Source organism: Tympanuchus pallidicinctus, unplaced genomic scaffold, assembly GCF_026119805.1.
Source record: "Tympanuchus pallidicinctus isolate F22 unplaced genomic scaffold, pur_lepc_1.0 scaffold3, whole genome shotgun sequence".
Lineage (NCBI taxonomy): Eukaryota > Metazoa > Chordata > Aves > Galliformes > Phasianidae > Tympanuchus > Tympanuchus pallidicinctus.
The window spans coordinates 3523585-3546990 of NW_026294747.1; the positions used below are offsets into that span (position 1 = coordinate 3523585).

Here is a 23406-nt window from a genome sequence, read left to right on the forward strand (position 1 = left end):
TTATTTATGTTTGGATGTGATAAAGGGATAAAGGGGATGATTTCTTGAATGAAGTGCAAAATGTAGTTATGCCTTAGTTTTTGGAGCTCTTATCAAAGCCCTTAATCAGGGCTGTCCTTGCCAGGTGGTGCCCTGTCTTCACTGTGCAGTGTTTTAGTGCCTTATAATAGATGTTAGCATCATCAAGATGAGAACAGAAAGTACTGTACACACACTGAAGATGTTCATAAGAACATTTATCCTAGAGCTGCTCCAGAGGTTGTGGCTCGTGTACTTACAGTATGCTTTCAGGAACCTGAACCTTTTTCTTCCTATATGGAAGTGAAATGAACTGTCAGATATGCAGGTAAATCTTTGCTATGATGTGATAAAAATGAGACAAAAAGGAGTAAACATCAGTAAACTGGTCATTATTCTCTCATAACTGTACCCTTATGGGAGGTAGATATGGGTTGCAAAAGTTGTCAAAAAGAGTTGTAAAGCATCTTATGTTGATTGTGGAATATTGTAATCCATCTGTAAAGCACATTCCATGACCTTAAAATCACCCAAGTTCTTTGTGCAGAGAAAAAAAATCTAAATTTAGAAACACTTTTTTTTTTTTTTTCTGCTTTTCTCTCTTTTATAAATTGAGATTTGAATGAGAGGGACTGCTGTCACATGTAAAAAAAAACCAAAAACATTTGAATTCTGTATCTGGGTAAAAGAAGTCAGTGGTAGCTTGTATGCTTAGCAAATATGGAAATTCTAGCAGTGGAATATTCAACCGAGGTCATATAATGCTTTGTATTTATGTTCTGCGAACAGCGTGCTTTCTTAATACACTTGTTCTGAGAACTTAATCTGTCAAAATGATCTTGTCTGTTTTAAAAGACAAAAAAAAACCAAACAACGCCACTCATTGGGAAATAAAACAAGAAAGCATCATTTTGTGCTAACAAGTTGACAAATAGGTGTCTCTGACATGTCTGGGAAAAAGCGATGAGGAGGGCAGCAGGGGGCTAACTGTAGCAATGAGCTGACAAATGTATCTGAGACCCATTCCAGTCAGACTTCATGCAGCTGTTACGCAGCAGCAGAGCTGGTTGTAATACTCAGCAATCTCCCTTGGGCTACTGATATGGATCTCATGACAAGATTGAAAGTTCACACTTGCTGTTGATGCATTTATTCAGGCAGTATGAGTGTGCAAAGCCAGCTCGTTTTTACCAGGTGCTGTAATACTTTAAGGAACCTTGACTTGTTCTGTTCCTGTGTTTCCTCCTCTTCCTTAAAATGTTGGGAAGAATGTATAAAAAGATGTGTGTTGGACCAGTTGATTTTCTTTCCTCTTGCATGGAAGCTTCTGTTAATTTTCTCCCCTCGTTTACCTGTAAATTTACAGTAGATGAAAACTTGTGCAGTGGCATGTGAACTCTAAGGTGAGTTGCTTTTGAAGAAGCTTTCCTCTATAGTCTAGTTGGAGGAGGAAAGAAAAGATGTCTGCAAGTTGCTTTCTTGGTAGCAAATGAACTGCATTCTGGTTGAGAGGAGACAACTGTGCATTCTGATCAGTGAACATAGCTCTGTCTGTGTGCTTATTGAGACAAGACCTCTCAATTGTGCATCTTGGAAAAACTTAAAAATCCATGCAGATGTGATGGTTTAAACTGCTGTGCTGTATTTCAATTCCAGAGATATGAGCTGGGCTTAACCAGTTGGGCTTAACCCAACCATTTTCCCAGTGTTGGGTTTCTGTTGACTGCTGTTTGCTGATGTTTGAGTGTAACGGCTTCTGATTTGCACTTGTTGAAGGGTGGTGAAAAGTAGGTGCAGAATTTGGCTGCTGTCATCCTCTTTTCCAGTAACAGAAGAGGTAAAATGTCCTGTGGACAGTCCTGTGGCACTTGGCAATGCAGCAGGTATACATATATAGTTAGCATTGTCTATTGCAGTAAGTTTTAACAAATCACTTCTGCTTTTTATAAAATAAGTCAGGGAACAGACGACCAGCTGTTTTTAGTTCAGAAGTAACAGTTGAAGCTAAAGCTTATCAGATGGAAGCTGTGTTGCTTTGCAATTCCCTATGCTGTTCAAATAATATGGCATAGATGTAAGTGCGATATCTGACTGCCATTCCTGGAGCTGGAAAGTTGCATTTTTCAATACCAAACAAAACATTGTGTAATAAGTGATTAGCTCCATAGCTACGTGGCGTTGTGAAGATTGACTGCAGGAAGTGATGTGCTTCCCACAGCAGTAGCTTGTCCTACAGTCATGTGTGGCTTAGGCTGGAACGGGCCTTGAAAATCATTCAGCTCCAACCCTCTGCTATGAGCAGGGCTGCCAACCTCTAAATCAGGCTTCCCCGGCCCCATTCAACTTGATCTTGAATGCTTGCAGGGATGGGCTTCTACAGTTTCTTCAGACAGCCTGTTCTGTTCTCTCACCATCTTCTGAGTAAAGAATTTCTTCCCGAAATCTAAATTTCCCCTCTTTTAGTTCAAAGCCTTTCCCCTTGTCCTGTCACTATCAGACTGTGGAAAAGGTCCCTCTCCTGCTTGTAAGCTCCTTTGTAAGTACTGAAATGAGAAATGCAATGAGGGCTCCCCAGAGCCTTGTCTTCTGCAAGCTAAGCAAGTCCAACTTTCCTCAACCCTTCTTCATAGGAGAGGTACACCAGCACTTTGATCATCTTTGTGACCCTCCTCTGGACCAATTCCAGCAGCTTTACATCCTTCCTGTAAGCTTTACATCCTTCCTGGACACAATGTTGCAGATGAGGCCTTGCAAGGACAGTAGAGGGGGACAGTCACCTTTCTCCTTGCTGCCACCCCTCTTCTGATGCAGCCTGGGATGCAGTTGGCCTTGCTCTCAGACTCTTCTATGATCAACCATGTAAATATATTTATATAAATACTTTGTGCTTGAGAAAGATGCGTTACTCTTCTTTCCTTTCCTTGGTATTTTTTTGATATATTTTTCTTCTTCTCTGCTCCTTATCTGAACAAGAGTGAAAGTTTCTTTAATGACTTCCTATTGAGCTTTGACAAAAGATGGCAATTATGAAACCTTCCAGTTCACTGATGGTACTTGCTCTAGTACTTTCCAATGTCTTCTGTATGTTGACTGTTTTTACCAATAATTAAAATAATAAAAACTTCCTCCCCAGATTTCTTATGACAGTTAAGGTATTTAAAGGGGATGGTGATGGTAGTTAATCAAGATTCTGCTCTTCTGTTTGAGAAGCCCTGTTCCTTTGCCCTCCTCCGGGTTTTATATGTATAAAACCAGGCAGTTCCTTTACAACACCAGCCCTTCTTATTTTTTTCCTCTCTGTACTGTGTCTTTTATTCATACGTATTTCTGCTTTCATTTAATTTTAGTTTTGCCTCTATCTGCTTTGCCCTTGTTTATTTGTTTCAGGTGACCTGATAATGTGTGTGTTGTATGTGGAAGAAATCTTATCTGTCTGAACTGCAAGGCATTGTCAGTATGAAAGAGGGATGGAGTTTATTTTTGTCAAGCATTGTCTTGCTGTTCCCCTTCTCAATCTATTGTGATCTGCTGCCTGTCTCTGTCTCTTGTTTTATCTTATAACATAAAATCTGGAAAATTGAGTTTTTTGGGAGGAACTTGGTTCTGAGTTGCCTCTGCTTCATTGGTAAGAGTAACTCTTACATACACCTTGTCCATACTTGTCCACACCAGCTGATGAGGTCTGTGCACAGTCGAGCTAGGTAAAAGGCTTGAGTGAAAATGAAAATTAGTAGCTATGTATTTATTCTTTTATCTTGGATTTTTCATTTTGCTTTATGGAAACAAACTTTATTATTGTCTGATCGGTTGGTTGTTTTGTTCTGTTTTAATACTCCAAATCAGCATCCATCTTTCCACTGCAGTGTTGACATTGGTATTGCCCAGTTGGGAGAATGTGACACTGCAGAGACCGGCTGGCGTAAGGACTAGCTATAAAACCTAACATCTGTTCTTAAATGGAGTTTTTACTTTAAAAAGAGGCCTGTGTCACCATTCTATAAGTGGGCCATCATTTTACAAGAGAAAGAGAGTAACTTGATTTCATGTGCTGTAAATACTCCATGTGATCTGAGGTCTAAGACGGGGTTTAATAACTTATGCTGCCAATGCGTTGCCAGTGGTAAGGGCTAAATTCACCCTAGAAGATGATCTGGCTCTTCCTGCCAGTGTGACGTCAATTAGTAGCTTTACTTTGCTGACAAGGCAGCACTGCCCAAAGACTATTCTCTTGTGACAACTCTGTGAAAGCTGTGATTGCTTATGCCAGATGTTGAGACACGTAATCTAGCCAGGAGGCTTTGTTCCCTTGTAAAGCTGAACAGTTACAGCTGTAAAAATAAAACTGAGAAAATGAATAAAGCATAATTGCATGTAGGGGAGTCCTGAAAGTAAACAATTTTTAAACTAGATTTGCAAATAGTGAATACAAATTCAGTGATTACCTGGAGCTTTCTTATCTTAACGGCTTATTGTTTGTTCGTTGGTGATGATGCACCTGGTCCTTTATTTTGGCATTGCCTACGAAACGTGCATTTATAGAAAATATCCTGGTGAGTAGAATAAGGATCATTTTCTTGTTCTAGAGCCTATTCTATGGATAACAAGAGGACTTCAGTTTCTAGGACAATCAAATGGTTTTGAATGTGAGCTGTTTTTGTGTCAATGGCATTGCTATTTTTGTAACGTCTCTACCTCTTTTTAGAAAATGATTTATGATGAGTAACATCCTCAAATGGTGACCTTCCATGTTGTGTTTGCTTAAGGAATTCTGTGAGTTAAGAAGAAAGTGACGGAAGCAATGAATAGACCAAAAACGAAACTGATTCTTCTTCATGTTTTAAATGCAGCTATTTTGAACTGGAGAGCAGTGGCTTACGGGATGAGATTAGATATCACTACAGGTTTAATGGGAAGTCAAGAACAGAGGTGTTCCCATATCGCCTGGCAGATGGACAGTGGCACAGGATTGCAGTGTCTCTTAGTGCATCCCACCTTCTTCTCCATGTGGACTGCAACAGGTAAGAAAATACACTCTGTTTTATTTCTTTAAAAATGCTGTCTGCTTACTGCCCAAGAATAACATTGCAAAAGGCGTTTAAAGAAAGCCCTTAATTTTGAAAGCACAGCAAACTGCAATAAAATCAGAAAAGGAAAACAAAGCGTTAAGCTGAAACAATACGTTGTTAATTATGAACTAATATGGAAGTTGTTGACTGCTGACTGGGGAGTATTAAATGCACTTCTGTAGTTTAGACACTTGCTGATGTTATGTTTGACTGTGATTGCGTTTAAGTGTGATAGCTGAGTGTACAGTCTGTTCTGTTGTGAACCGCTTCACTCAGCGTACCTGGAAACCTGAACAGAGAGATATGTCAGAGGCTTTTTAATTTCCTTTCATATAAGCAATGTACGGTTTATTTTGATTTCCACCCACTGCTTCACTTGGAAACTTCTGAGAAATGTGAAAGCTCCTTTTTGCATGCGCAGAACTGGATGCTGTTTATTTTCTGAGGAGTGTTTCTGTCCGACATTTCACTTGTTTGCTGTAGAAGTTGTGAAGGCTGCAGTAAGGCAGATTGCTGGGATTTCAAGGACTAAAAAAGCCACAAACCTAGAATCTCTCTGCTGCAGAATCTCGTCCGCTGCGGTATGACCTCACGTGTTGAAGACCAGCCATTGCTAACTTAATGATCGATGAGGAAACGAAAATAACCTTAAAATTGGGACCTTTGAAATAGTCTATAGGAATGAGGAAAACAAACCATTACTTTCAGTCAGTGCTATTCTAGTGCTGGAATAAGTATCGAAATGTTTTTTTGCCTTCAGTAAGAATATCTGTCCAGCACATGGGTTTTGAAATTGTGACTTGAATGGACAAAGTGACAGCTGATATTTGTTTCTAAAGTCCTTGTTCCATTTAGGTGGACAGAAAAAAAAGTTATGGGACTATTGTGGGAGTAAGGGCTCACTGGAACATCTGGAAAAGCTTTACTATTCACTTAAGTAACTGTAAGGCACTGATTTAGAAGAAAGCTGCAACCCTTTTTTGCAACTGCATTAATTATTGACAGTAAAAACTTCATCTCAAGCAAGCTTGCTTATTAAATCCTTTTGTTTGGACCCTAAAAGCAATTATGTGCTTTTAAAGCAGTTTTAATTTCATTTAGGCATGAAATGATTGTCTTCATTTCAGTCTTTTGATTTACTTATCTAACATTTATTTGTTCATCTGTTATTATTTCTTGGCTTACCACAGCGTACTTTTGTTTCTTGGCATAATGGGTTTTGGGACAGATTACTCTTCATGTCCAATGTCTTTTTTTTTTTGTTTTTTTTTTTACGAATAGCAAGTGGTGTTCTGGAAGACCATCATATATTTTTTTTATTGCTGTCTGCCTTCTTGAATACTACATGGAAGGAAGACAATGCAAAAAGCCTGTCTTGTACAGAATTCTATCCATGGACGTGAGAGCTGCATAGAATCGTGGTTGATTTTCTTTACAGTAACAGACAGCAGTAGGTAAATAAGATTATGGAATAAGGTATGGTGTTACATGAGGAGATAACTGTGTATAGATATCTCTGCTAGGTAGCCTTAAGCAGGCCTCATGCATTTATGAGTGTCCTCTAGGCTACTCCCAGCACAGATCCATACCTAAATGCCGTTTGGCTACGCATTTGTGCTTGTTTATAACAACTCCTGAATAGCGTGATGGGAATAGTTTTTGAAAGCTTGACTTGAGGGCAGATAATAGTGGAAGTTTAAATTAAACAAGAGGGGGGGTTCTGACTCAGCTGTGATGTCTCAGCTCAGTTAATTAGAGACCTTTGTGCATGTTGGTGTTGTAGTTTGCTTTATATTTTAACCTCCTGCATCTTTGGTCTCACAGAATGAATCCACATCTTTTTCATCTTTGCACCAGCATTTCTGGATGACACTACAGTAAGGTCAGAAGATGTGAAAATGGTCTGCTTGGCCTATAGAAGGGCAAGTCAGTGAGGGGTAATTCTGAGATCTACCAAAACCCTGAAGCTTCCTTATGAGTCAGGAAAGCTGGAGCTTAATGTGTTGTACAGAGTCCAGTGTTAAAGACTGTAGACTTCATGTGTAAATGTCACCATTTTAGGCTGTGGTGGTTTCATTGGCTCTTGGCAAAGTTCAGGATACCTAATGAGAATTGATGCTTTGGCAGACTTAATTGAAAGTCACAGGGAAGGAAAATACAATTGCATCACCTGTCCCACATCCTGCAGAGATGCACTCTTTATTATGGAATTAGCTATAACAAGAAGTTAGGTTAAGAGTATCTGTCTAGAGGAAGAGTTCTGTGCTGTGTTTGTTTCTGCTCCCTGTCTCTTGTTTGTTTATTTTTTAAGAGAAAGAAAAAAATGAAGAAAATTCACTGCTTGGATTACTACTGAATTTCTTCAAGGAAGTTGCAACTTTATAGACTTTCAAATGTGTGTAAATTTGCATAGGAGCATTACTCCTTTTTGGCAACTGGAACACTATAGACTGTACTTGAAGAGTGATATGAGAATGTGATGCTTTTAAACTCAGCCTGTACACGAGATTGCTTTGAGAAACTATTTGCATTGGGAGAAATATCCAGACTCCCAAAACTTTTGCTACAGGATTTGCTTTGATACTGGAATGTAGCCCCTGGCCTCTAAAAGCTGCAGATAATAAGAAAGCATTGGGCAATGAACTTTTGAGTTGTAAACAGATAGTTAGATCTACTTGTGTTTTTTCACTGCCTTACCACCCACCTCAATCTGATTTGTTAAATGTCTTTGCCATTTGGTACTTGATTGCCTTTTGGCTTCAACTCAAAGCTGACTTCTGTTTCTTCAGACCTGGCAGGGTTAGGGAAAGCTACCTGAAGCCTTCAGTGCCTTTACGGGTGATCCTTAAAACAGTATAATTGCTGCTACTGTAATGATGTGTATGTGAGATGGTGGGAAAGCGTAAGTATGGAAGGATTGTATTTTTGGGTGCAAGCACAATAGTGATCTTTTGAAATCAGTTCCTACTGTGTCTCATCCTTCTGGTGTTCCTTTGTGAAAGCAGAGTGAGAGCTGTTGCTGAGTTTGGTGCTAGAGCTTGGAGCTGATGGCACACAGGAAGCTATCTGAAAGTCCAGGGTAAAAACTTGTCAATGTCACTGGATTTGGAATGTTTTGATTAGGTTCAGAAAGTTGAGAAAAATGAGAAGACTATATTTGTTATGGATGTCCAGCTGCTGCACAAGTAAAGCCTATGTGAAAGCAGCATGGAAATTAGAGTGCTGTTCAGCTCCTTCCATCCCCAATGCTGAATCCACTAGTGGCATACAAATCTTGTTTTAAGACATTAGTTATGCTTAGAATCTGTACCTCTCCTACTGTAGGGAAAAGGAGATTGTCGGGGTTGCCTTTCTGATGACCATGTAGGCTAACCTAGAGTTACTGTCAGAAGATCATTAAACAAATTGGCCCTAAAGAGTTACTCTGTAATGAAATAGGCTCTGCCAGGCACCTTCCCAGATTTGTTCTCTTTGGAGAGCAGAGGTAAAGGATCCCGCAGTGCATGGCTGTGTTGTCAGGAGATTTTCAACCCCAGGAGATTGTCAGTGCCTGTAATAGCTGCCATTTGCTTTCAGTTTGAGAATTAGTTTTAGGTGTACAGAGTCTGTAATGTCACCAGTGACTGAAGTAGCAGCACGGGGGCTGCAGTTTGAACAGGTGGCAGTAACTGTATTAAAATGCTTGTTCCTTAAGCTGTCAATAAAGACGGCACTTCTGAGTTTATATTTTTCAATGTATTTAATTGCTCTGGGGAGGTAAGCTGAAGGCTGCTTGCTTTTTATTTTGGTTCTTTTATTTCTCATCAACCATGCTGCTGCAAAGGTACTCACCTGTGCAGAGTATCGGGGCTCTTTTCTTTCATCTCTGTCTGCAGGTGTAAAAGGGAGAAGGCAATTTTCTGTGAAAATTAATGCTTTCCAATAGATGTTAGTGTCTTTTCTGTTATGGATCCAGCCCATGGTTTTGATGGATACTCTAAGCTGTTTGATGGGGGAGGTTGGTGAAGTACAAGAAGATGATTATGAAATTGGATAAAGCTAAAGTAGTTTTCATTTGAAATACATGTGGTTGGCATCTTCTACATTTCCTCTTTTAGAACAGAGCACTAAGGAATAAAATATACATGAGCATCAAGACCTTATTAATTGGAAAAATAAATAAATGGAACCCAGTACCCCTGAATCCTCATAAATAAGATTTTCCAGCTTCTCTTAACCAAACTCAGTGATTTTGATTAAAACAGGCATGTCCAACCTGCAGCCCATTGGCTGGATGTTGCCTGGCACAGCTCACAACGTGGCAGCCCCTTGTGCAATGCTGTCACTGAGCAATGACTAAGCACTGTTGCAGTATTAACCCTAGCTGAGCTGCAGCCAGAGCCAGGAGGAGGGTGCAGTGCAGTGCTGCTTCAAGTTAGGTAAAGAAACTGTATGCGTTTTGGTACACTGGCTAAACACAGACTTGTGAATGGGAAAAAAAAATATGCAGCAGTGCTTTCCATTATGATATGAAATTTGAGAACAGGTTTCAAGATTACATTTTTTGGTATATTTTTAATTCCATTTTCAATCAGGGTAAAAACATGACCTGCAGGTTTTTAAATAGAATGTATAGAGTTGCAATCAGATATTCAACTCAAAAGTCTGGTTGTGTCTCTACCCGATTTTTATAAGCACTGTCTTAGCAGAGAGAAATATCTCTTGGCTCACAGCCACACTGTATTCATATCATTGCTTTTTGGCAGTATGCACACTTGTGAACAATTATTGTCAAAGATGAGGCATAGAAAAAATAAAATTTCATCAAACATCTCTGATGAAACTTTGAGACCTCACTAACAATTGTACCCATTGAATGAGACTAATGTGTTAGAAATGTGCTCTATCAAACAGTGCTGCTGTGCTCATGGCATCAGTTGTAGTTTCCATGGAAATAAATAGGAGGCATTTCTTTTAGAGCAACCTGTATGCAGCCCAAGGCCATTCTTTTTCATTCAATGCAGCCTGAGCCAGCTGCGTGTTGGACACCTGTGGATTAAAACAATAAATTACTGAAAATTAAGGAGGCCTTTTGAAGAGAGATTCGTTGCTTTACTTTTGAAACACTTTCCCCTCAGAAGAGCAGATGGCATGCTGGTAGTGTTACGGAGCTAGGTGTTGAAAACTTCTGCTGTCCCAGACTGCGTCTCCATTCTTAAATCTGTAGCAAAAATTGTCACAGAGCTGGTCGCTTATACAGAGTGCTCTAATTGTGCATTGCAGGTGCACCCAACTTCTCATGTTGTGATACTCTGGGTTGGAAGTTTTCACCTACTGATTGTTCCTTCTGGTTGACAGAAAAGCAATAACTCTTTAGCATAAGAGAGGTCTCCAGCTGGCTCTTCATGTCAGCTGCTGTCCATCCTGTATTGTTAGAGGTAATGTACTTAAGCTGCAAGGAAATACTAGTATGCATTCAGTTGGACTCAATAAAATATTTATTTTCTCTTAATTTTTTTCTTAATAGCTGGGGCGTTTCATTGGATACTCAGCATTAGCAGAATGATAGTATGGATGTGACTGATGGCATGTCTTAATCTAGTCTATGTAGAAAACTTCTTAGTTTAACCATAGATGAACTAGTTAAATTTTTCTTTAGTCTACTGCATTGATAGTATGGGGAGAAGGTTGTAGGTATTTATGCAAGTGCTGAAAAAGTACTATAGAAAACAGGTAATCATAATCTGTAGCTGTGCCTGGCTGCCGTTGCCCATGTGTAGAAGAAAATAACTGCTTACAGGCAGTACCAGCAAGGTCAGCAGCTGGCTGCCTGGCATAGAGCAGTGCTGCAGCAGGGAGGCTGTGTAGCTCCTGGTCAGAGGGGATGGAGAGTGGCAGAGGAAATAGCATTAAACCAAGACTGGTAAGTTTCAGTTGAATTTGTCATTTCATAAAGTATGTGAACAGGTGTATTATCCTATTCTCAGATTTCTGTTATGTTTGTCCTGTATTTTTTCAAGTATTTATTACTTAATCACTTAAGCAGTAATCACTTAAATTGGGATGATTACTTACAAGAGCAGACCCTGAAAAATGTAGCATGCATAATTTGAAATGTATGTGGAGATGAATTTCTGTGGATCTTTTTCAGGAGAAGTCTCCTGTTGCTTGGTAAGTTTTTCTTTTCATTTGCTGGATTGCTAATGAGGTCACATGGATAGAAGGGAGATAGTCATAACTGGAGAATCAGCTACGTGAAGCAGATAGTTTGGGTTCTTCCTTTCAGATTGTAAAAACAATTATCCTGCACCAACCAGGCAGACCAGCAGAGATCCACAACATAAAGGAACTCTCCTTTGAGGAATGGTTAGCTGAAGTCTGATTTGGAACTGGAAGTCACAGAGGGTAATACTGGAGCTGAATTGAAAAATGGTAGTATAATTTTAGCATTTACTTCTATGGAAAGCGTTGGACCTGTGCCAGACTGCAGAGGAGAACCTTCTGAACTACTCAGGAGCTGACTTGAAATCTGAGTCTCCATACGGCGAATAGTCCAGAGTCTTTCCAAATAATGTAAAATCTCCTGAGCACTGTGGGGTATGAGAGTGACCGAGAAAAGAGCAAGGCTGCTCGAGTCTGTGAATCCAGCCTAGAGTTGTCTGAAGTGCTCTGGTTATTGGGAAACCTTTCTTTGACAGTCTTAAACGAGGGTAATTCTGAAAAAGTAATTCTTGGATATCTAAACTCATCTGGAATCTGCAGGCTATTGCAGAAATATGCGGAGGCTGCTTGAATCATTTGTTGTTACCTATTGTTTCACTGCTTGGTGTCCAAGCAAACTGCCAACCCTGAAAGCAGTTAGTGGATTAGGAATGATTGCATTTATTTCCTGTGTGTGGAGAGCTGACAGGTGCTCAGAAGTGGAAGGTGTCAAGGTTTGGGGTTTGCATGGCCATGGCAGTAAGGTTCCTGCTGCAGTGATGATATGTTGTCCTCTCTCGCTTCGTGTGTCTTGCAGAGCCTCTTGGCATATTTGCAGACTTGCTGAATGTGGGAGATATCTGTCCACTTCTGATATCTTTGAATGGTCCCATTGAGTGCCAGGGTGCAAGTGAGCCCAGTACTGAGCATGTGGGGACGAGTGCCTGTGGGGTGAGAACTGCTTTGGAAACAGGCAGAGGGAATAGCAAAGGCAGTCCTGTATCACATTTCAGGTAGTGAAGTTTGTCTGGGAGCTCAGGAAGTACTCAAATTTTTTCATGGACAAGTGTTTAGTGAGCTGTGTTTTTTAATAATGCAGTAGATATTGGCTACAGTGTCTAGTTTTTAATCACGTGAAGAACCATTACAATTGGTAGCACCAGTACAATGATACTGTGAAGGAGCAGTATTCAGCATAACAGTAAGGTTATGCTATTTCTAGTTTTATGATTGTGTTTTTGTACCTGTGAGATCAGTCACTAATGAAGGAATCAGTGGAAGCCGCATTACATAATTGTGCTGCAATTCTAGCAGTATTCACTTCAGCATGGTAAGAATCAAAGCGAATCACTATGCCAACTAATGCAACTGAAAGAACTTCCTCAGCCCTAGCTGACTCCTCGTGTGTCACACCAGCCACTTACCTTAAACTTGACTGAAGGATGTGCTGTAGACTGTCTCCAGGGTGAAATTCTGGCCCCACTGAAGTCTGCAATGCAAAATCTCATTACTGAGCCACGCTTTCACCTCTGGAGCTTGTCAGATGCTGAAAGAAATGAGCTTCAAACTTGAATGCTGTCCCTGGGTAGTGCTTTTGCCTGTTGGCCTGGGGGTTTCCATCGAAACTTAATTTTAGAACCAATATAATGGCTTGTTCTATGTTTACTGTATGCTTCATACATTTTGTCAGTCATGCCCAATTAGTTATTATGACAGAGCAAACCACTGAGGATAAAATGGGCAGTTCAAAATCAGTGGGAAAACAGATGAGGGTTATCTGATGAACCTTCAGCGAGAACTGGGGGATGTGAAATGAATCGTCCTTGTGCCAGGTTACTGGAACAGCAGTTAATGGGGAGCACTGGCAGCTCTGGGGAGAGAGCCATGGGCTGTTGTGTAGTGTTGAGACAACTGATGACAGGGCTCTGGTGGGAGCGAGGAAGCACAGGTAGGGTGTTTGTAACTAAATAAAACTCATGGTCCTCAACCCATAGCTACCTTCAGTCGTTAATGGAAATTAGCTGTGGAATCTGGATGAGTGATCACATGTACGCCTTGGTGAGATGATCCTGTGACAAGATACTCTAAGGTAATTAACTTTTCAGCAGATGATTTCTTTTTTTTTTTTTGGAGGGGGAAAAGAAGCTGTTTAGCAGGAAGGTTGCTTGTGGTTGATTTATTTTTGAATTTGTGTTTTGTAGCTGTGCAGAAAGGACTTGGAGTTGAGAGCCTGAGTCTTCTCACAGTCACATCTGTCTTACTGCTCTAGGTGAAATGACTTTTTAGAGGTTTAGAGTAGCCTTGAAACAGAAAACGGGATGTTCCATAGGCTTTGTGAAGAAGGGTTTTTTCTAGGCAGTAAACTGCCAGTTGTGAAGACCCGTGTGCTGCGGATCTTGGGCCGGGGACCAGCTTGTCCCTACATAATACAGGTAGGTGTAATGGAAGCCAAGTTTCTGCACTGCCAGTTCTCACTTAACAAATGTTTTATGTAGAACACTAACAGTAATCTTAACACTTCATTACGAAATGGAGATTGTTGTCGTAGGCATTTAGGAAGAATCATAATGTTACGCGTCAGGAGTAGGTGTAAATACGATTTCGAGATGTGACGTGTTAGGATCTCCCCTGTTCTGATACGTAAGTCATGACATTGGCTTGTGGGCACAGATGATACACAAGGGTACATAAGCTACTGTTTCAGTTTCAGTAAATGCCTTTTACCTCACACCATATCGGTGTTTGTGTGGTGAGATGGCTGGGCCACAGCAGGGGTTTTACTTCTTGAGAGAACTTGTTTGAAAAGTTGTATTTGAGCTATTGAGATGTATTGAGATGTCTGAAGATAAGTAAATTCATATGTAAGAACTGGCCTTGATTTTAAGAAAAGTATGTGCAGTATCTCCTCCACTCAAGGTATTTTTTTGACTCAGACACTGCTTTTAGCTCTGCTGTGGCAAAACAGGCTGAATATGGTAAAAGCTGACATCTTCACCAGAAAAAGTGACAAGTGTGTTTATCTTTTTGCTTCAGCTACCTGCAAGTTACATGCGAATCTTATGGTCACAGCCAGGATCAAAGCCACATGATGTTTACCTCAGAAGTAACAGCTCAAGATAGACTTTAAGAAAAAGTATAAAAAGATTGTCAGAATGTTAATGTGCACTAACCATTTGGGTATTGAGCCCAGCTGGTTTTGTGCTGAGAACCTTGTAATTTTATCACAAGGAAAAAAAAACAACAAATGTGAATAGTGCATAGTGCTCTGGATATGTCGTGTGGAGTAGTTGGCCTTGTATTTTGTCCTTTTATGTTTTTTCTCCCACAACTCTAGAAAGCTCAGATCAAATGGCTGAGTTGCTATTTCTGACTAGAGTGAACTTGTGGGGAATGCAGGTCTTTGCAGTCTCAGTGTAGGGCCTTTTTACTCATATGTTGCAGGTATTGGCACACTTTTGATATTGTACGTCTGACTGGCTGCTTTCTGAGTTTCTCGTACTTTCAGGAGTGCTGTATCAAGACAGGTAAACACTGCAGCCTTGTAGACAGGGTGTTAACCTCCTATTGAGGGATTCTGGAGGATCTTATCAGGAAACTTTATTTTTTTGTTCATTTCAAATCAAAGTTAATTATATTGATCTTGTTTGTAAAGGTGTTTGAAGACACCCTGAGATTTCCAGATAAAAGACACCCTGTAGTGTTCTGAGAAAGATGGCTTTCTGCCCTTTGTGGGGCTGATGTTGCATTATTTACTGGATCTGGTTCTCTTAGAATCAATAACAATGATTGTTTTTAGTCCAGTGCCCCAGCAACGCTGCTGTAAGTCAGCAGTAGTTTTGTTATAGTTTTGTGGGAAACTGCAAAGCCTAAGCAGCCTGGTCATCTTATATTTATATTATTTTCTGTTTAAAAAAAAAAAAAAAAAAAAGCCTCACATGGATGGAAAACATCTCTGTGAAGTTTTGTGTGGAAAGTCCCCCAAACCAGAAATGAATTGTGCTCTTCTAGCCATTTTTCCTTGTTTGTTTCATTTCCTCCTGTTGCTGCGTGATCTTAAAATTTAATTTGCATCTCTTGAATGAAAAAGAGGATGCTAGGAGAGGTTTAGTTAAAGGCGCTTTGTAGTTGTGAATTTAGATTTTAGGGTTGAAATAATTAAGCTGCGAAGTAGATTATGTTCACCTTATCTTGGTGATCATACTGGAAAATCAGTGAAATCATTTGGTCGACAGAATTTGAAAAGAATTTAACTAAGCATGCTAACTTGATTGAGTCTTTACCTGACACATACACTTACTGAATAGCTATTTTTTTTTTTCTCCTGGGAGTTGAACAGATACTTTTGATTAAATAGTTTGTAGTTACTATTGTATATTCGAAATTTAATCACCAAGAGCTTCCCTCAAAACCTGAAATTTTAATCTATATTGTTTTCCTATTTCCAGTGGTTGTGAACTCTTGTCCTGTGACAGATGAGATAACTTAAGAAATCAGAATTTCTATCAGAAAGGTTATTTTTCTGATGCAGAATGTTGGAAATGAAATGAATAATTTAGTTGAAGTTGCTCTGGAACTGAATGCCTGTCAAATAGCGTATCCTAGTTGTGAACACTATTAAAAAAAATGTTAGTGTTGATACATTTGCATTGGAAAGTATTTAGAAAATGGGTTGAAGCAGAGTCATATGATATCTTTGTATTTCTTTTCAAGATCATTTCTTAATCCCTTCAGAAGAATAGACTCTAAGACAAATACCAGCAAGTATCTTAAAGCTAGAGATTGACAAAATCAACAGTTTGTGTAGTTGGGATCCAGAAACATGTTGGACAAATGGCCCATGCAATGGACTGTGTTACGAGGCCTGATGCTAGCGATTTTGGATGCACTGAACTGTTTGCAGCCTCACGTGGAGATTGTGCCGATGGTCAAGGAGGTCAGCATTCCTCTGAAATAGATCAGGGGAAAATCTAGTGTAAAACATGGGAAGAACTTCCCCCTCTCCCGGTTTACTTTTATTTACTTATTTTTTAATTAAGAAAAATTTAGGGTGCTATAACATTGCTTTACTTTGTATGACTTATCCATATCCTTTATTTTTAAGGGATCTGAGAATACAAGTATATGTAAGGTAAGGAATGACTGCAAGAGAACATGAGCTTTGAGGATCAGGTTTTGAATTGCAAAAATCTGTTTAGATGACTCACGTTGATGTCAGAAAGTGCTCCTGTGCTGTCGCTGGAGGGGCCTGAGGAGTGATTAATTTACAGTAAGATGAATCGTATCCTAGAAACATTTTAGTTTCTTTTGTTAATGAAGAGATGTGAGGACTAGCTTCTCTGTAGGTGTAAAGTTTTGAGACATTTAAAATTGGATATGATGAATTGAACACCTGGCTGCTATGTGCAAAGTTATAGCTTCATGAGAGTAAGTGTGGCAGTCAGATCATATAAGCCTGTTCTTTGATTAATAAAGAGAAAGGACTGAGGAATGAGGTTCCCACCATACCTCAGCCACAGCAACATTAGACGGCAGCTCTTAGTTTCCTGGTTATACTACTAATAAGTCTCTGGTTTGAAACTAGCCTGTAAATATGAGAACATGTATTTATATTTTAGTAACCTACTTGTACTTGAGGCCTGAAAGAATTTGGAATGATATGGCATGCTGCCTTTAAAGTAATTTCTGCAGTTACAGGCTACTGCCAAATTTGAAGCAGTTGCATTTCCTGATCAGTCCGTGTTGGCTTGCTTGTCACAAATTCTTTTTTTGTTCTACTAAATATTTCAGCTATTTTTAACTGCTACTGGCATGGCAAATATTATATGCATGAAGAAGATCAGCTTTAATACCTGGACAGTAGGTCCACTTCCATGGTAACTTTTTCATGTGAAGCTTCACATAAGAAACTATCTTGGTTAAAGTGTTACTCTTCCTACCTTCCAGTTTGCGCACATGTAAAATGAGGGAAACAAGGTTTCCCTGTTCTACTGGCTCATTAATAGGATGGTAAAAATAGTTTTAAGGTTGATTATGTGTAAGGGAGCTGTCTCCTTGTCCAGCAGAGGTGGATTTCTAGAGACAGCCTTCCTCTATGCAGAGAAAAGTGTATGCTTGCAGTTTTGCGTGCGGACGTTTTAGAAATGACTCCTTTCACTCATTCCAAAAGAATCCCCTGATTCTTTTAAAGATTTGCCGTATTACTGTATTCATTATGTCACAGGTGCCTCTTTTGAGCGTGTCCTTGAAAAATGTGTTCCTTTCTAAGGATCACTTCTAAGCAAGAGTACTTCACAAATCAGTGAGTGCAGAGAAGGCAGATACATAGATTAAAACAAAAGACCTACAAAATAAAAACAAAAACACTGCAAGAGTATCCTAGCTCTTCCTGTATTAGCAGATCTTTTTCTTACTGACTGATTTAGCTAAACAGAGTGGTTAGTGAGTGTATTTCAAGGAAGAATTGGTTCACTGTTGTATTATTCCAGGTTTATGGTTTAGCTCCTTTGAAGTGTGTTGGTGTAAATTAGGTACAAATCAAGCTTTCTCATGGAACGTGAATGCAGTAGTCATAAATCTGCAAGTCTGATGCATGGAGAAGAACTTCTGTTAACTTGGAGACTAGGTCTGCTAGTGCTAGAGGAGCTATTCAGTCTTCAGCAGTTTCAAAGACCACTGTTCCCTGGAGTTCTCTTTCGAAACGTTCTTATTCTTGCAAAGTATACTGTACACTGCTTGGGTATCAAAGCAAAATGTATCAGAAAGTGATCTCCGAGGAGCTCTAGAGCAGTACTTCATAAAGATCTTCATAAAGGAAGTGTAGTAGATACAGCTTAGCTACTCATGCCAAATACCAAGTACAGTCAAATGTGGATAAAGCTGTGGAAGAAGACACACCTCAGCCCAGAAGAATCAAGTAAGGAGGTGTGAATGAAGCAAAGGCTTAACGTATCAATGTAGCTGTAAACAAACAAAATACAAAACCACAAAAAAACCCCACAACAACCCAAAACAAACAAAAAAGCCTTTTGCTATTCAGCAGGTTATCAGTCTGAAGCATGCTTCCTTGCACAAGAAAGTCAATGCAGGAAAGAAGAGGAGTAGAGCAAAGGCTTTTTCATGTTTAACAGACAATGGTTATAATAGAATTTCAACTCTAGGTAGTAACTTCTGTCACTTCACTTTGAGGTGGGTTACAAAATGTTTATGCTCTACAGGTTTTTCCTCAGTGTAGAAAATAAACTGAATAATCAGTAGCTATTCAGAGGCTTGGAAGAGGTGTATGCACGTGGGTAATCTGCATGTCTGGGTGAAACACTGTTCTCTGCAAATGCGTAGGTGGTTGTTTTTACTTTTTGTAGCCTGCTACAGATTTTTTGCTATACTTATAAATTCATGTGTAGTTTTTGACCTTTTCCTTTGCCGAGAGTATGAGGAGTATTACAGTAGCATGTCTGCATGCTTGCTGATGTTTAACAGCAAGCAACAGTAAAGTACATTCACTTTGCTCATGAACCAAATAGCATGATCCAGGATATCTTTTCACCTGGGAAAGTAAGTACCAACCTACTTCTTATGCCTTCTTTTAAATCCCAACTTACTTACCGGGCATATCCATGGAGATTAGTTATTTTTTTATACAGTAACAGACAGATGTAGGGTCCTGCACTTTGGTCACATCAAACCCATGCATCGCTTCAGATTTGGGGCAAAGTGGGTGGAAAGCTGCATGGAGGAAAAGGCCCTGGGGGTGTTGATTGATGCTTACCTAAATGTGAGCCAGCATTGTGCCCAGGTAGCCAAGAAGGCCAATGGCATCCTGGCTTGCATCAGTAATAGGGCAGCCAGCAGGAAGTATCTGATCATCCCTACCCCCTGAACTTGGCTCCGGTGAGGCCACAGCTTGAGTGCTGTGTTGAGTGTTGGGCTCCTCGCTACAGGAAATGCAGTGAGGCCCTGGAGCGTGTCCAGAGAAGCGTATTGAAGCTGTGAAGGGTCTGGAGCACAAGTCTTATGGGAAGCAGCTGAGGTAACTGGGTTTAGTCTGGAGAAGAGGAAGCTCATCTGCCTGATACAGGGCTGTGGCAAGGTGGGGATTGGCTTCTTCTCCCATGTAACAGCCGGAAGATGTGACGTGATGGCCTTAAGTTGTGTCAGGGAAAGTTCAGATTTGATATTAGGAAGAATTTCTTCTTAGAGAGTGGTGAGGAACTGGAGCAGGCTGCCATGACAAAAGTTCAGTCACTGACTCTGGAGGTGCATAGGGAAAGGGTAAACGTGGCACTCAGGGGCATGGTGTAAGTGGACAATATTGGTGGTGGGTGCAGAGTTGGGTTAAGTGATCTTGGAGGCCTTTTCCAACCTCTATGATTCTGTTCTTGAATGTAGTTACACTGTAACCTATAACTTGTCTGAGTAAATGAAAATAAAACATTCTTGAATATCCACAAATTAAAGGATGTTATACTTAAGAGAAATTCCCATTGAAGTAATGTAATTCAGTGACTGGCTTTCTTGAGAACCTCAATTCTTTGTTCCTTGTTCAGTATTTTACAGCATTTGAGTAGATCTTTAATTTTACATGAGGCATGGCAGAAGGGTTCTGCTTACACTTTAAAATATTGATAAAGATAGCGCATGTCAAATGCCTGTAATTCTTAAAGCTCTTTAAAAGAATGCCATCTTGTTTTACCTGTTCAAACAACAAAACAACTCGGCGTAGTAATTTTTTGGAGACAGTAACAAGTAATTAACTAGTAGAGGCATAAATTTCTGGAGCTTTGAATGTATCATGTTGATGGAATGTGATGAATTAGAATTGATTGTAATTATAATAAACTTGAGCAATAAAATGTTGACTATTAGAATGCATCATCTGACTCATGCTAACAGTTTTCATAACTGTTTTGTTCCTAGCAGTGGTAGTGGTTCTTTCTACTAAGTCATTTTCTTTTCAGGATTAGCAAACTCAGCATATATGACTCTTTGCACTTAACTTTGTAGAGCTTTCTTGAAGTTCTTTCATACTGGAAAGTCATTTTAGGTCCCTGCAGATGTATAAATTTTCTGACAGCATGGCAGTACACAACACAAAAACTAATGATTATTCTAGGTGAGCCTGAGCTAGAAAAGCTTGGACACTAAATGGGAAAACTATTATGTAATGGGTTGTGTTGAATGCCTTGCATTTTCTTTCTTGGTGTTCATTTTTTACATTCAGTCTAAAACTGTAGTTTTAAAGAAAAAATGCAAATCACTCCTTCAAAGATGTAAGTACGTCGTGGGACTTGGCACGTTTGGAGTTTTTCTACTGGCTGTCATGTTGGTATGATAACAGAGCAGCATGCACCACTTTGAACTGGACAGTAGTGGAAATATGTCATCTTTCAGTAATCCTTATTAAATGTGCTGGTTTTGTTCTGAAGCAGTAAGTTTGTGATGCCCACCTGTGGAACATGGTAACGTGAGATTCTAGAGTCTGTAATATCTTTGATCTTGAATTTTTCGTAACCCAGTGCAATGATATCATCATTGTAGTGGTCTGACTTGCTGAAGAAAGTATGAAGAAAACTCCTTTACCGATTTCCTAAAAATAAACAAAAAAAAAAATAAAAATCAAGTCTTTTTAAAACTCCAGATGCTTCTTGAATTTCAAAACGCATTATTACAGCAACTTAACCATGATTTGAATTTAGGAATTTGAGACAGAGATTACTGTGTTCATGTGCAAGTTTTTGCAGTCTGTAAAGCTTGAGCAAATAGAAGAAATTTCTGTTCTTTATCAGATCTGTGCCATTGGTGTGAGCAAACTGGCTGTGTAACAGAGGCAGAACACATGGAGAATATGTATGCAAGCCAAATGAGTTCTGGAGCAGCTGTAAACTGGAGAAGTGGATAAACTGGCAAGTCCAGGCACAAGGATGGATAAAATAGTCATAAAGCCTAAAAGGCTATGGGAGTATGAGGTGGAACAAATGACCTTTGCAAAGTTCATTCAAAATTCGAGACTGTGTGAAAATACTGAGGTGTTATTTCTCTGGTTGGATCTTGTTTATGTCAGCTGTTCTTCCTCAGGACTTGTAGCTGAGTTTGAAGTAGACTACTAAGGATAGGGCGGTTTCCCATTTTATTTTCCCTAGCAGAGTGGGTTCTGGCATTGTGCTTCTTCAGTTTAGCACTGCACAGTTGCACAAGGGAAACTGCAATTTTCTTGAGTCATTTAATTGTTGCTTTTAAGATTATTATGCAACTGCAAAACTGTCAGTGATAAACATTGTGTTTAATGGCGGGTTTAGTTCTTGTTCTGCTTCATACTTTTTGTTGCTGTCTGAATTTGAGTAGGAATTTTTCTGAGTTAAAATAGTATTTGAGTAATGGTAATACTTTCCCTCTGCAGGATTTATGAACGCATCATTGATCCCCCAGAAACAAATCTGATACCTGAAAGTAATTTATGGCTTGGACAGAGGAACAGGAAACATGGTTTCTTTAAGGTAAGCAGATATGAAATAGTGCATGAAGTAGGAAACTAGGTAGGCAATGAAATATTTTTGATTAGTTATCTTGCATTCCTTCATGTGATTTGTATGAATTTCAGTTGAAACCATGGGCCTGGGATGTGGGACAGGTCCTACACAGAAGAATCTGTTTGTGTAAGGTAGAATACTGTAGCTACTGGCTGAAATGCTGAGTATATTGTGGTTTGGTTCCTTACTTGGGGTTTCACCTACCCACTGTGCCTTGCCTTGCCACTCCTGTGTTCATAATGAGGCTGTTGACAACATCAGAGACGATGGCTTTAATCTTCAAAATTTTCCAAAGCAAAGGCTGAGCTGTAGGCTCCTGTCCAGTCTTAATCCCTTTTGGAGACTTGTCTCTCCATGACTTTATTAGCAGAGTATCCTCACATGATGCTTAAGGGTGTCTGTTCTTTGTTGCCTTTTCCAGCATTGGCTTCCAGATTAGAGGAGATCTCCTAGGCCGTGCTCCTGCAGTCTTTGTCAGATACTCGTTGTTTTTGTGCAGTGCCTGTGCCTTGCTGCAAAACAGTAGATTTTCTGTTTCTGGAATAACTTCATTTCTCTGTATTTTTCTCAGACAAGCACGTCATGTCTCAGCAGAGTGAGTAATGGGTGGCTGGGTTTTGTTTATAAGCTTCTTTGTCCTTTTGGAGCTCCAAGCCCAGGCTACTTGTAAGGCTGACTAGCTGGCAGGATGGTCTTACCATTTATAAGTCTTCCCAAGATACTGTCATTGAATATGCCAGTACATCCACGTGAAATAAAAATTTGTGAAGGAAAGATAAACGACCAAAGGCTTGAAAAGTTCTCTCCTATATATTTCATTTAGGTGTTTTTTTTTTTTTGTTTTTTTTTTTGGCTTTTGGTGATCCTGTATGATTTTGATTGATTTTCAATTGCAGAATCAACCAACAAAAAAAAACCCTCCTCCACCAGAAGCAATCTACAGAAAAACTGACAATATTTCTTCAGGTTTTGGTTAACAAGCCATGGACTATCTATCAGTAAAAGAGCCTATATGGTGTATTGATAGGCCAATCCGTATATCCTTGATATTGGCATGGATTTGTTGCCAAGGTGATTTACTGCCCACTCGGTTCACTTTGAAGCAGTCAATTCATAAGATAATTCTACGAGTTGCTGCATTTTTGAGGACCTTGCCTCAAATCCTCAACCTCTTGAGAAGCTAGGAATTTTATTTTTATGCTAAAATTATTTAGGGTAGGATTGTTGTAGCAAATAATAATTTTAATTGTGAAACAGAGATAAAAGCTAACTTTTCTTTCAAGTTAAATTATGGTCGAAGAGTTGCTCTGAACCTGGAGTTCATTCCATCTTTGAGCAGCTGGCTGTCACTGTAAAGTGAAATTGATAGCATTATTTTATTTTACAGCTGCTGTTTTTTTACCTCAGCTGCTTCCCGTAATTCCACAGATGGTAAACATATGTTTATAGCTATGTAGGAAAAAAAAAGTCATTTTGGATTTGCTCATCTTAAATTCTCATTTTATGCAGACATCCGATGCCTCAGAACTCTGGTATATTATGTAATTGTAAATTAATATTTCAACGTATTAACACTTCGGAAACAGCAGGGTAGCTAATGATATGCTAATGAGCTGACC

The 23406-nt window shown here is 39.5% G+C and overlaps 1 protein-coding gene across 3 annotated transcripts in view; it reads left to right on the top strand.

Moving 5' to 3' along the window:
• Positions 1-23406, top strand: part of NELL1 (neural EGFL like 1) — a 286319-nt gene that overhangs the window by 32481 nt on the left and 230432 nt on the right. For all 3 annotated transcript variants that reach the window (XM_052694359.1, XM_052694361.1, XM_052694362.1), the window contains exons 4-5: positions 4866-5036; positions 21658-21754. In XM_052694359.1, the coding sequence (XP_052550319.1) occupies positions 4866-5036; positions 21658-21754 (268 nt within the window). The remainder of the gene's footprint in view (positions 1-4865; positions 5037-21657; positions 21755-23406) is intronic.